Raw genomic sequence first — 13,520 nt, 5'->3', positions numbered from 1 at the left:
TGCCGTCATTTCTATGTTTCTATGTTTCTAGATTAACCACCAGCATTCATCGAAAACTGAATGAGTGCAATAACTTATTAAGATTTGATAGCTTTCATCCGACTAACTTCAAAGTTAATCTCCCTGTGGGCCAATTTCTCAGGTTATGTCGCCTCTGTTCAGACACTAAAGATTTCAAAATTCAGGCCCAACAAATGGCACAGAGATTTTTACAACAAGGGTACCCTGTGTCGTCCGTAGAAGCGGCATACCGATGGGCTTTGTATTCCAATCGAGATCTTTTATTGTCTAAGAAAAATCTATTGGCAGATTCGAACCAGCAGACGTTGGTTTTGCGTCATACCACTGCCTCTGCAGCTATCTGTGGAGCCATTCGCAAGCATTGGTCAATTCTGCAAAAAAGTACACCCTATTTTTCAGGCTCCATTATGCTTTGCCTTTCTCGTGGTCCTAATGTGAAAAATTTTATAGTCCAATCTGCATTTCAAAATCCACCACGAGTCAAAGATTATAATATGGATGCTTGTGATTGCAGTTTGTGCTCTCTTAAATATCCAAAGTCTGTTTTAAAAACATCGTCCGGCCATGAGATTCAATTGTTGACTGAATTCACATGCAAAATCTCTCATGTGGTGTATATAAACATTTGCCCATGCCAATTAAAGTACATCAGCATGACTAAATGTATGGTGAAAACTCGACTTATTGAACATCGAAGTTGCTTAAAAACTAGCAAAACTGAGGCACCTAAGGTCTCTCATTTCCTGAATGCAGACCATAAATTTGATGAGATACAGTGGACCATTCTTGAGTTTGTCCCCCAGCATTGACATGGTGGTGACCGTGAAAAAGCATTAAGACACCGTGAACAATTTTGGATCTTTTGTTTTCAAACTGTTTTTCCCCACTGGCTAAATCAAGAAATTGAGTGGACTGTTTTCTTGTGAGGAAACCAACTCTTCTTGTGATGAAACCTACCTTGCCTCTTAGTTTTGTGACATCATTTATGACATACTAGTCAGACATCCTTTAAACACTGCACAGGTTTAGCGCCAATTATAAATGGTTGCCTGACAGTGCACATTACCGCTCGTGTCCAAAGTTTCAGACACACTCTTTCTACTGAGTAGCTGTTGAACGATGTGATTTATTAATCCCGATGTGTTGCTATTATACTTGTGTACATATATATATATTCGCAAAAAGAATTCTTAAAAGTGTTATTTTTTTTATTCTTTAAGTGACATGCTTGGAGATATACCTTCATGCTGAAAAGAAGCCGTTCTGACAGGCCCCTGAGGCAGCTTGGGTGAAATGTAATATGTCGGGTTATGCCAAACGGGGGAAGTATCTCTCTTGTTTTATATAAGGCTAAAAACTTGGCTTTTTAAAAAAGCCTATCAGATCTCTGATTGATCCATATAAACCTTACCCTTCAATCAGGCTATCCCATGTTACCAGAATCCCAGTGTAAAGACCATCACTCTGCCTTATTCATCATACTCTTCCTATTTTAGCCTCAATTTTTCCAGCCCATGACCACCTTTAGTCTTGACTTTAATTTTATACATATTGTAAATATTATCTTGTAATTTTGTTTTTTGTACCTATTGCTATATTTTTCTTCTTGCTTCCTCCTCTCCCAGTTGTATTTTTCCTGGTTTTATTGTAACTGCTATTCCTGCACCAGTTCAATTCATTTAGTTTTATGTTCATTACACTAAATGTTAAATGTAAACCGGGTTGATGCGACTACTAGTCGTGAAAGCCGGTATAGAAAAATATTAAATAAATAAATAAATAAAATAAATATAAAAAAGCCTAAAAATTTGAAAAAATATATATGCTTTTTGAAAGTGCTTATATAGACCAATGATTAAAGTGTACTCGCAGCAGTGAAAAGACTTGAAGTTCAACCAGTAACTCCAGTACCTGCGGGGTGGTACGACGGTCCTTAAATAACCAAAAACTAAAAACAAAAAATGTCTTTGGTTAAACTTCGTTGATTTACAAAAATGTTTATTCCTTGCTAGAGTGAAAAGTACACTCTTTTATAAAGTCCATCAAGCTAGGGTGAGAGAACATAGTAGAAATTTCCTCTTTGTGAGACTTTCCTCATTCCAAATAAAGTCAAATCTTCACCAAGGTGTACTGTGCTGTTTGTATGTCTCACTCTGCATTATAAACTGGCCACTAAACCCTAAACCACCACCAGTACCTTACCTCGTGCTATTAGATGACCCTCCCATAGGCATATAAATACTGAACTACTATGAAGGCCTACCCCAAGGCTCTCTCCACTCCCTCTCCCCTCCCTTGCCCAGAAATGGCCAAAATGCAATTCTAAAAATGAATCACGAATTGCGTTACTGCCATTTCGGGCATACTGCACAGCTTAATGCCAAGAAAAAAAGGTGTAGTTATTTCCGGCGTTATGCTATCGCACAGTGTGATATTGCCCATCCCGCCCCTTCCCGAAATTTGTATTCACGCCATGCGATAGCATTATCGCATATTATGGGGTTAACATGAATGACCCTGTCTATCTCTGGGACTCTGCTGAAAACCAGTATTTTTCCTAATATGAATTTCCTAATCAGTGAATTACATTATGCAAGATGTTTTCTATTGACCAAATACACTGGAAATTTAGATATATATGTAAAACCCACAGCATCATGGGACACGCCAACACTTCACATGCAGAGACATTTTGCTTCTCTACCAATCTGGTGGCTCCTCCTGTGTGTGAAGGACAAAATGCACCACACCACACCAGAGCCTAGATTTTTCCAATTTGTGGATGAAAAACTCTCTCTTCCCCAAGTAAAGAGTTCTGTACCTTGATTTCTGTGAGCTGCATGACTTCAGGGAAGACTTCAATGCAGTTGGAATGAGCAATCACAGTATGCATACGCCTGCAGTTCATGATGGTGGTTGGAATGGCTTTCAGTTTGTTCCCACTAATATCAATTTCTTCCAGTTCTTCAAGCTTGGCCATTTTACTAAGTGGGCGGGGGGAAAAAAAAGGAAGAGATATGTAAACAGCAGCTCATCTGAGGCATAAAATTAGCAGAACTAAATAAGGTTTTCTGGTGGTGTATTTATAAATCCTATTTAAGCAGCTGAAAAAGCACATGCTCCATCTCGTAGCATGAGAAATACCTTGACTTACCAAAAAGCACCCCTCATATTTTGGGCATATTTACACACTTAAGGTGAGGAGAAGAGTAGGGGTGAGAAACAATAGAAAACTGTATTGGCTGATAACACACTGGAGTGAGAAACAGTTCTAGCAGCGTTACTCATTCTTTAGATGAAAGCTCAGGTACTAGAAGGACAACTTTTTTTGTTGGCCCTTTAAAAAGTATCACAACCACCAAGGAGTGAGAAACAAAACACTGACTTGAGAGCAGGAGTTTATGGCATGACACCAGACAGGAGATTGAGAGGTCGGGTAGGCTTCATGCCTGCCTGGCCAGGATAATATGGCGCCAGGCTCGCTGACGCAGGCCTGGTAGGCGCTGGGCAGGGGGAGGGGAGCCTCTAGGTGGCTGGCTGGTCACCCGGGCTCGTGTTCCTTGCTGTGCCGGGATTGGGCGGTTCATTTGAACCAGATCGTGGCGGGAGCTGATTGGCTCCAGAGGGGATTGGGAGGGGGGGGGGGGAGGGGGGAAGAGCTAGAAGAGGGATTACCTGCCTTCCTGGGTCAGTCCCTCTTTTTGGCTGGGCATCTGGCGCTGCATCTCACCCGCCCGCCCTTGTTGTTATTGTGTGTTGTATGGGGGCTTTATCGTTGTCGCAGCTTCAGTGGGGGGGGGGGGGGGGGGGGGAGGCGGGTAGCCCGAGCCAATTGGTGGGGGGGTTATGCTTGGGTAACTGGTGGCTGACCTGACGGGGGCAGGTTAGTGGTCCCTAGCCAAACAACTGGGTGTAGTTGTGGCTGGTACGGCTCCTTGCTGGACGGTGGCGGGTGTCGATTTATTCGGCTCCTTGCTGGATGGTGGCGGGTGTCGTGGGGACGTGATAAAGGTGGATGCTGCATACAGGCCAGGATAGCCTGGGTTTCCACAGTTTGCAGGCTGGTATAGCCTGGGTTGCCCATCTTGCTGGTTTGTGGCGGATGGGTGTGAATGGGGGAATTCAAGGTTGTATTGTACGGCTCAGGCTCTGGGAGGGTTTAATAAAGCTGCGGCCTGTTGACTCCCAAATCTGTGTTTGTGTATTATTGGTTGTAAAGGGGCGGGCTTGGGCGGAAGCGTCAGTCCTGGCTGCCCATATTATTATGTTATCTAAAACTTGTGTGGCATGACGATGCTCTCAGTGGGGGACGCATGACACCGCCTACCCTCTATCTTATATTGTCAGAATTTAGAGTGAATTGATTCATTTCTGGCATTTCGCACCAGACTGCTGGGTGGCATTGTACCTATCTGAATCAGCATTTTCAGAAGTTTAGGATCCTCTCACCTTCACCAGTTCAATTAAAATAAAAGGAAAAAAAACATTTACCAATCTTACACTGCACCCACAAAACCTGTCCGGTTGGTCCAGACTAAGAAAAGTTATCAGGTTGTCTGATAAGCCCCAAACACCCCAGACTGTGCCAGATAGGACACACTGTAGCTTTCTCTTTCTGTGGAGCATTGACTAAGGACTGGAATGGAATTCTGTATCCAAAAATGCATCCACAGATAGTGTCTTGTCAATGCAAAAGCAGGCTTGCACATATTAGGCCCTCCTCCAGGCTTCTGCTCTCTAGCTCCAAAAGCCACGGCTCTCAGAGTGAGCCTTTTATCTCATACATAGTAGAGATGTGCTTTCATTTTTAACCAACAAAGTACTGGAGAAAGACTTGCACTTTACAGTATGTACATCAACACGAGTGCAAGAAACAAAGTGAGATCCTGGTGAAATTTTAAAGTTTCATGTATATCATTTTATTGCGGCAACTCCTGTATTCAGAACAAGAACTTTAAATACAGTACCCCCAACACGGTCCGTGTTTCGCCACCCGGCTGCTTCGGGGGGGATTACTTATAACAAATATCTTAAACAGTTTGACAGCATGTATGATGTCATACAGTTTGACAGCATGTATGATGTCATACAGTTTGACAGCATGTATGATGTCATACATGCTGTCAAACTGTTTAAGATATTTGTTATAAGTAATCCCCCCCGAAGCAGCCGGGTGGCGAAACACGGACCGTGTTGGGGGTACTGTATTTAAAGTTCTTGTTCTGAATACAGGAGTTGCCGCAATAAAATGATATACATGAAACTTTAAAATTTCACCAGGATCTCACTTTGTTTCTTTCATTTTTAACAACATTGCCTATTATTGTTAATAGTTACATACTGTTTCTAAACTGAAACAAAAAAAAAAAAAAGAAATTTAAAAAAAATTCATTTAGTGCAACTCAAATAGTGCACACTAACCCTAACAGTGTGCATTAAATCGAAAACAGTGTGTACTAAATGAAAAAAAAAAATTCAAAGAAAACATGGCGAAACAAAAAAAAAAAAAAAAAAAAAGGAAAGGAGGGGGGATGAAATGAAACAGTTTTATCAATGCACATCCCTACTTCACAGTTACCCATCTTGTAAGCCTTCAGACGTCTGGCAGTAAACAGAAGCACTGGAAACAGAACTGGCTTTACCTTGGCACACAGAACTCAATTTTTCAGACTTGCACAATAAGCTGGGGGGTCAGACATTTATTTGTAAAAAAATTACATATATGCTATTTATGTATGTTTTTAATATTTCTCGTACACTGCCCCTTAGGCGATCTTTTGAGTTTGGGAGGGCGGTATAGAAGAACTTTTAAATTTAAAAAAAAATGTTTTGGTGCGGGAGGGGGGGGGGGGGGTGGTGTCTGTACATAAACATTCACAGCTATAAGAAAAAAAAAAAAAAGACTGGATCAGACTTTATTCAAAAATCAAAGTCAACTATCAGAGAAGAGAGGATGAAGGAAGGCACAAGCATAAGAACATAAGCAGTGCCGTGCTGGGTCAGACCGAGGTCCATTGGAGCCCGGCATTCTGCCTCCCACAGTGGCCAGAGTCTGGGTGACAAGTACCCGGCAGATCCCCAACTGTTGATCTGTTTCTTGTATCTCACTCCCAGGGATAAGCGCTGGCTTTCCCAAGTCTACCTGGCTAATAATTGTTTCTGGACTTTTCCTTCAGGAGCTTGTCTAAACCTCTTTTGAATCCCCCTATATGTTAGTTGCCGTGACCCACGTCCCTCTGGCATCAGATTCCATAACTTGGTTGTGTGCCGAGTGATAAAATACTTCCCACAATTTATTTTAAATCTGCTGGCTGCTAATTTCATGGAGTGTCCCCCTAGTCCTAGTGTTGTTTGAAAGGGTAGATAGCCGTTCCCTATTTACCGGTTCCACCCCACTCGTGATTTTATAAACCTCAATCATATCTCCTTTCAGTCATTTTTTTCAAGCTAAAGAGCCCTGATCTGTTTAGCCGTCCTCCATAAAGGGAGCTTTTCCATCCCCTTTATCATTTCCATCGCCCTTGTCCACATTAAATTGTATCTACCATTTAGAAGCTCCTTCTGCAGTTCTTCACAACCCACTGCTGTTTTAACAACTCAAAACAATTTTGTCTCATCTGCAAATTTGGTCACCGCATTCACTGTTCCTTTCTCCAGATCATTTATGAATATGCTAAATAGCACTGGACATAGTACAGACCTCTGGAGCACTCCACTAATGACCTTTCTCCATCTGGAAAACTCACCATTTATTCCTAGTTTCTATTTCCTGTCTTTTATACAGATATCAATCTACAATAGGACACTGCCTCCAATCCCATGATCTCCCAGTTTCCTGAGTCGTCTCTCGTGGGAGGCTTTATCAAATGCCTACACTATATCAATTGGCTTACCTTTATCCACATTTTTATTTACACCCTTAAAAAAAAATCTAGTAAATTGGTAAGGCAAGACTTCCTTTTGCAAAAAGCAAGTTGACTCTCCCCTATTAAATTATTTACTTATCTGTCTGATTTAGGTCTATGTGGTCACTAATTTTGTTTTTAATAATAGCTTCTGCCGTTTTGCCCAGCCCCGATATCAAGCTCACTGATCTATATAGTTTCCAGGTTCACCCCTAGAGCCCTTTTTAAAAATTGGCGTCACACTGACCACCTTCCAGTTTTCCGGTAAAATGGCTATTTTAAATGATAGGTTGCAAATCACCAGAAACAGGTCTGCAATTTCATGCTTGAGTTGCTTCAGAACTCTGGGGGTGAATACCATCCGATCCCAGTGATTTGTTATTCTTTAGACTAGTGGTTCTCAAAGCTTCTTCCTGTCCTGACATAACCTGATGGACGATGCTCACATGTGTGACACAAGCTGAATTTACTATACCTACTTAGGCTTTTTTAAACTGATAAGCATGGAGGTAACCTGCACAGTGCACCAGATACTGGCATAAGCTTCCTGGGCAGGCTGGGTGAATCATTTGGTCCTTTTCTGCTGTTATTTCTATGTTTCTATATATTTTTTATTGTTAAGAATGAGACAGGAAAAGATGAGTACTCTCTCTGAACAGAAATTTCATAATGTTTAACAATGTGTTGTAATGTGCCTAATTATGGAAACATTCAAACAGTAATAATCCTACCTATGAAAAGACAACACTGTAAATATTACATCAGATCTTCAGAGGAATAGCTGTGTTATTCTGGTGTAGCAAAATGAAAGAGGCAGATGAAACCTTATAGACTAACCAATTTACTAAGGCACAAGCTTTTGAGGACAGTCTTATAAGGTGCCACCTGCCTCTTGTCAAATATTACACCAGACCCTAAACACCAATACACTTCCTAATAGGAAAACAGAACAAGCCAGGCAAAATAGATTTCTATACAGAAAATCCATGATAACAGAATACCTCACCTCAGTCACACATACAGAACACAGACAGATCCTCACCAAATACTGAAGAGACCATAAAATAGAAATAGAAATATGCAGACAAAAACTGAACTAGAAACTGCAAGTCAGACCCAGCATGCAAAACAACAATGAAAAACAGAATCACCACTATTCCTCTTAAAACATAAAACAATAAAATCAAGAAATATAAAACTATACTAATAAAAAGAATGTTTCAAAACAGCTGATGAATAGAACATCCATTAACAATTCAGATAAAAATTAAAAATTTTACAAACACCAATAAAATACTTCAAAACAGCAGTCACCACCTAATTAAAACTTCAGTCAATCAAGAAAAATAAACTTAGAAAAGCCACCTTTTCAGCACTCTCACTCTCTTCCTTGCAGGCCAGTAGCATATACCAGCAGCAGCAGCAGTGGCTACTGAAGCTCTTTCCTCACGATCCTTTTTCCTTAGGGCCTACACCAGGCTGTTTTCCTCAGTCTTAGAGGTTTGAAGTATGGGAAGCATTGAAAGTCACCACACCACCGGATGTCTTCTACTGCCTTCAAGAGGTGGAATTTACCTGTACACCTCCTTCTCTGCCTCCTCAGGAGTGAGAAGCAATTAGACCAACACTGCCATCTGTCCTCTGCCTGGGGGTGGGGGGTGCTCCTAATGTATCCACAATCCATCTATTCTGCCTCCTCAGGTATGGGGAGTGGGGCTCAGTGGACCCAGCTTCCATTTCTTCTGCCTCCTCAGTTATGTGTGTGGGAGGAGAAGGACAAATGGTCCCACCTTCCATCTATTTTGTCTTCGCAGGTATAGGTGGAGGGGGCCCTATGGACCCATCTTCCATCTCCTCAGATGTAGGAAGTAGGGCCTGATGGATCCACCTTACACCTCTTCTGCATCCCTCAGGTATTGGAGGGAGGGAACGATGGACCCACCTAACTTTTCTTCCTCTTGAAAATTAGGAGACCGCCAACTGACCCACCAGTTCTGCCACCACAGTGTGCCTGGCATCACTTCCTGAAGGGAGGACAAAAGGTCAGAAGCCCCCATGGAGGGCAGAGAGTATAGCGTCACTTCCGGGTACAGCAGTAACTATCTTCCCCTGCTGAGCAAGGAAGTGCCATCTGCATTGGCACCTGCAGGGCCAATGACCTTTTTAATTTTGCTATCACCTCTAACCCAGCAAGGGAAGTGGAGAAGAACTGCCATTTCCTGCTGGGCTTGTAAGGATGCAGCTCTCGTCCTCCATCTCTGCTGCAGCCCAATGATAATGGAAGATAACGTCTGCCGTGTTTCTCCCAGGCAGATTAGGAACAGCTAGCCTGCACAAGCAGAGACGTTTGCCATGTCCCGTCTGAGCAGGAAGCTGCGGCGTTTGGCACATCCCATCCAGGCTCTCAGCAGCTAAAGAGGGTGTGGGAATTGCAGCTGGGGCAGTAACACACCTTCTTGTATTTTGCGACACACTGGTGTGTTATGATACGCATGTTCAGAACTGCTACTTCAGTCTGACAATCTGCTTTATTAAACCCTCCAGTTTCATAGTGATTTTGTTTAGTCGCGCAGAGTCATCACCATCAAAAACATGTTTCCGGTGTGGGCATGACCCTGATATCTCCTCAGAAAAGAAAGAATAACTAAATTACTTCTTTGCTGCTATTTCCTTGTCTTCCCTGAGCACCCTCTTTCACCCCGCGGTCATCTAGTGGCCCTACTGCCTCCTCCTCTACCTCCCTCTATTTCTGATCCTTTTTCCCTCTCTCTCCTCTCCCTATCTCCTCCTCCCCTCCTCATCTCTTCTCTTCCTCGTCATTCCCGAGATCTCAGTCTATTGATCATCCATCTTTTCTGCTCTGGTCACTAAGATCAGTCCCCCCCCCCCCCCCATACCCAAAAACTTAAAACTACTTTTTATAAAGTAAATGAAAATCTGCATTTAATATGCAAATATTCCACCGAAAATCATAAACTTTGCTGCTGAACTTTCTAACTCTTGCCACTTGAGCTGTCACAGGAAACTGGAGGCTGTGGTTATCGTCTTCATTTAATTAAGACATCGCATGCTTTCATTTTAACTCAAACACACATGTAATTATTGATAATTGAGTGCTTTCCTTTGATCCTACACAGAACTTCGAACATTTCTTGCATCAAGCTTGTAAGGGTCCCCTCTAATTCCATACTAGGCATCGAAACAGCAATCTCCTGATTTATGTGACAAGCTGAATTGAAATCTGGAGCAAAGCTGGGTAATGTTAGTAGTGTCACCTTCTGCAGAAAGAACTGAAGGAACAGGGTAGAAGGAAAATGAAACCTGTAATTTTCTTACCCGTTTCACTGAGCAAATGGCCACCAAATAAAAAGAAATAAGCAACAGAGGAAAATGCTGCTGCCTGAATGCTGAGGGAGCTTATCCTAATGTTCTTCTGTAGCCAACAAAGAGCTACCAAATGATACTTAAAAGAAGCTTTGGTCTCTCAAATAACCTCTTTCACAGTAGCAGCAAACAAACTTGTTCCAAAGACTTCTGACAGAGCATTTTCTGAGGTGGAAAGAAATCACTATCAGAATCACCCTTCTGTCTGAAGCTGCCTCTTAACTTTCAAGCGGTCAGCAACAGGGACTTGGGTCTGGGTACGGAACTGGACCTTGATCGACATCCTTTTGCATTGGGAAAGCCATAGTTTTCTGGGCTAAACTGGGGCTCCTGAACCTCTCCAAGACCTGCATGTTCACGGGGACCAGGGAGAGCCACAGAACAGTGAGCAAAGTCGTAGCCATTACAGAACCCTTGGAGCCATAAGATGCATGGCTGGAGACCCCATCACAGTTGCTTACTGAAGAAGATATGCGCCTAAGCATCCTTATGAATTGGAACCCTCTTGGTTGAGTTCAACAATGGAGGGGGGGGGGAGGGGAGGGGAGGGAAAGACCAAGATACATTTTGGAGGGAGCTGGTAGGGTAAGAGGAAGGAGGAAAAAAATCCTGGTTGGCTTCCAAACCTCTTCTTCCTGTCTCCACAAGTAGAGTTAAGGTTTCATGAAGTGGGAGTTATAACACCCTACTATGAACATGGCAGCTGCAGCAGCCGGAGATCAGGTAAATCTGGCAAACTGACAGGTGAAAAAACCAAAACAAAACCCCCCAAAAAAACACGTTAATGAGCTGGCAAAACTGCTCGAGGAGCACAACTGAAGTAGGGGCACCCTTTGCTGTGGTCTGGAAGGCTTATCGATTGTTTCCCCAGTGTGTGGAAAAACAGCAGAAGGGCCCTTGAAGGTAGCAAGGGAACCAGAAAGCTGTCTCAATGGAAATATAGTAGAGCACCTATTATCCGAAACCCAACTATCCAAAAATTAATATCTAGGGAACAAGCACCATGGTCCCCAGGGCATTTCATAACCCGGAATTCTGCACAGTACAGATGTTATTACCCAATGCCTCTGCCTCATCCTGCTGCAAATCAAGGCCCCAAAGACCGTTAAGCACAGATTTACTACTGGGATGCTTACAGTTATCCATATACAAATACAAAGGCAGAAAAAGACCACACGGCCTACCTAATCTGCCTATGCTCTAAGCTTCCAGTTACGAGTTTACTGCATCGGATGAAGACTGTGGTCACAATTCTATAGCCACCAGAAGTAACAGCAGCACAGCAAATGTATTTATATGTTATCGTAATCCGCTCTGAGGAGAAATTACTAAAATGAAATATCAAATTAGAATACATAAACCAATGCAAATGTGACGGTGAATACCTGAAAAGTATTAAGTACTGGAAATTCTAGTCCGGGAGTGAACCTGCTCTCAAAGCACCAGTTTTCTTCAGAGAAAAGCCCAGAAGTGAACGGGAAGAGGCATGTGCTATCCATTCAGGAGAAAGTGGAGCTAAATCTGATCACAGGATAAAAATTCTAAACTCCATTAAGAATACTGTGTTGATAAAATGATAATTGTGATTTAAAGGCGCAGAAAAACAAGATGCTAAAGTTATGCCAAAAGTGACCTTGTAATGGGAATGGCTAAACACATAGAAACATAGAAATGACGGCAGAAGACGACCAAATGGTCCATCCAGTCTGCCCAGCAAGCTTTCACACTTTTTTTTCATACACTGGGCCTCAGAATTCTGATTTGGATGACATGCTTTATGAGTGGCTCCTTAAGAATTACAAACACTATGTAAATCTTGGGTGATTTTTTATCAAAACACTGAAGGAAGAGACTTCAGATGCCAAAGCAGAAGCCTACTCACTCCCCTGTGTACTCTAGGGATCAGACATAATCACCCAGGCAGGGGTCTTGTCACGCCAGGTACCGGCATAGAAGTTCTATCTGTCATATCCCCCTGGTGCACTGGCTTCTCCCACCCCCACATGACGCCTAAACCAGATTGTTGTCATTATGGGTAAACTGACTTCTTGTTTGATGCTCAAACAGTTGCATTTTGTACAGTCATTCAGGCTGATGCTGTAATGTCCACAGGAAAACGGGCGCTCAGTGTTGAGCACCCGCTTCCCTAACGTGTGCCCAGCCACCTTCCTGGGTGCGCAATACTGCATGTAAAATGAGGGATTGCGCTAAAAAGGAGGCGCTAGGTGCCCAGGAGAGGTCGGCTGTCTGCGGGTTAGGAAAGCGGACGCTCAATTTTACGAGTATCCGTTTTCCTGACTGACCCGCCAGCACATTTAAAAAGCAATTAAAAAAAAATTTTTTTTTTTTAACCTTTTGGTTCCTTCGACTTAATATTGTAGCGATATTAAGTCAGAGGATGTACAGAAAAACAGTATTCTCTGCTTTTCTGTACACTTTTTTGGGCTGCTTAGAAATTAGTGCCTGCCAAGGGCTAATTTCTAAGCATAAAATGTGCGGATCGGCCGCACTTTTTTTTTCAGTATCCCAGGCAAATGATTAATAGCCTCATCAACATGCAGAGAGTTGAACATGGAGAGTTGAATGCACTAAACCCCTTACTGGATAAAGGGTAGTGGAAGCGCATCAAAAATGTGCATCCAACTCCAGGTAAAACAGTGCGCTCAGCTGAGCGCATTATACAGTGTTGGCCTGATTTTTTTCTCCCTTTCCTTGTTAACATATGGGGGAGGGGGGTAGTGTGAACACTTCCCTTATCCAGAAATGGCTTGGGTCAACTATTACGGATAACAGATGCTCTAGTGTAAGAGACATGCGCTCCAGAGGAGCAGAGAGAAAAAGCTGCATCTGCCTATCAGACCAGCAACAAGGCCAGTACTGGGGAGGATGTGACATGACCCTGGAGGGAGGGGGCAAGGTGAGGAGTTTTGCAGTTCTCGTAAAATGAAGGCATGCAAATTACACTAAAACCTGCAAAGGTCTCCATATGATGTATCAGAAACTATAGAGGGATACTGCAGCCGGAAAACAGAAATGTGTCAAAGTTCTGAACCAGGCATGCTGATAGGACAATGTGAAGCCTTCCCTCCCTGCTTGCACGAGATATACAAGGCTGTGACTGTTTATATTGCACCCCTCCCTCCACTTCCCCCCAAAATAAAGATGCAATTTTTTCCTGCTTCCTGAAGCCTACTCACTAAAAATTTTAAC

At 42.7% G+C, this 13,520-nt stretch overlaps 1 protein-coding gene across 1 annotated transcript in view; it reads right to left on the bottom strand.

Moving 5' to 3' along the window:
- PHLPP1 (PH domain and leucine rich repeat protein phosphatase 1) overlaps positions 1 to 13,520 on the bottom strand; it is a 418,300-nt gene that overhangs the window by 40,916 nt on the left and 363,864 nt on the right. The window contains exon 12 of the mRNA XM_029590299.1: positions 2,843 to 3,005. Within this exon, the coding sequence (XP_029446159.1) occupies positions 2,843 to 3,005 (163 nt within the window). The remainder of the gene's footprint in view (positions 1 to 2,842; positions 3,006 to 13,520) is intronic.

This window comes from Rhinatrema bivittatum, chromosome 2 (assembly GCF_901001135.1).
Source record: "Rhinatrema bivittatum chromosome 2, aRhiBiv1.1, whole genome shotgun sequence".
In the NCBI taxonomy this organism is placed as follows: domain Eukaryota; kingdom Metazoa; phylum Chordata; class Amphibia; order Gymnophiona; family Rhinatrematidae; genus Rhinatrema; species Rhinatrema bivittatum.
The sequence above is the reverse complement of the archived record's forward strand: the minus strand, read 5'-3'. Positions and strand labels throughout refer to the sequence as shown.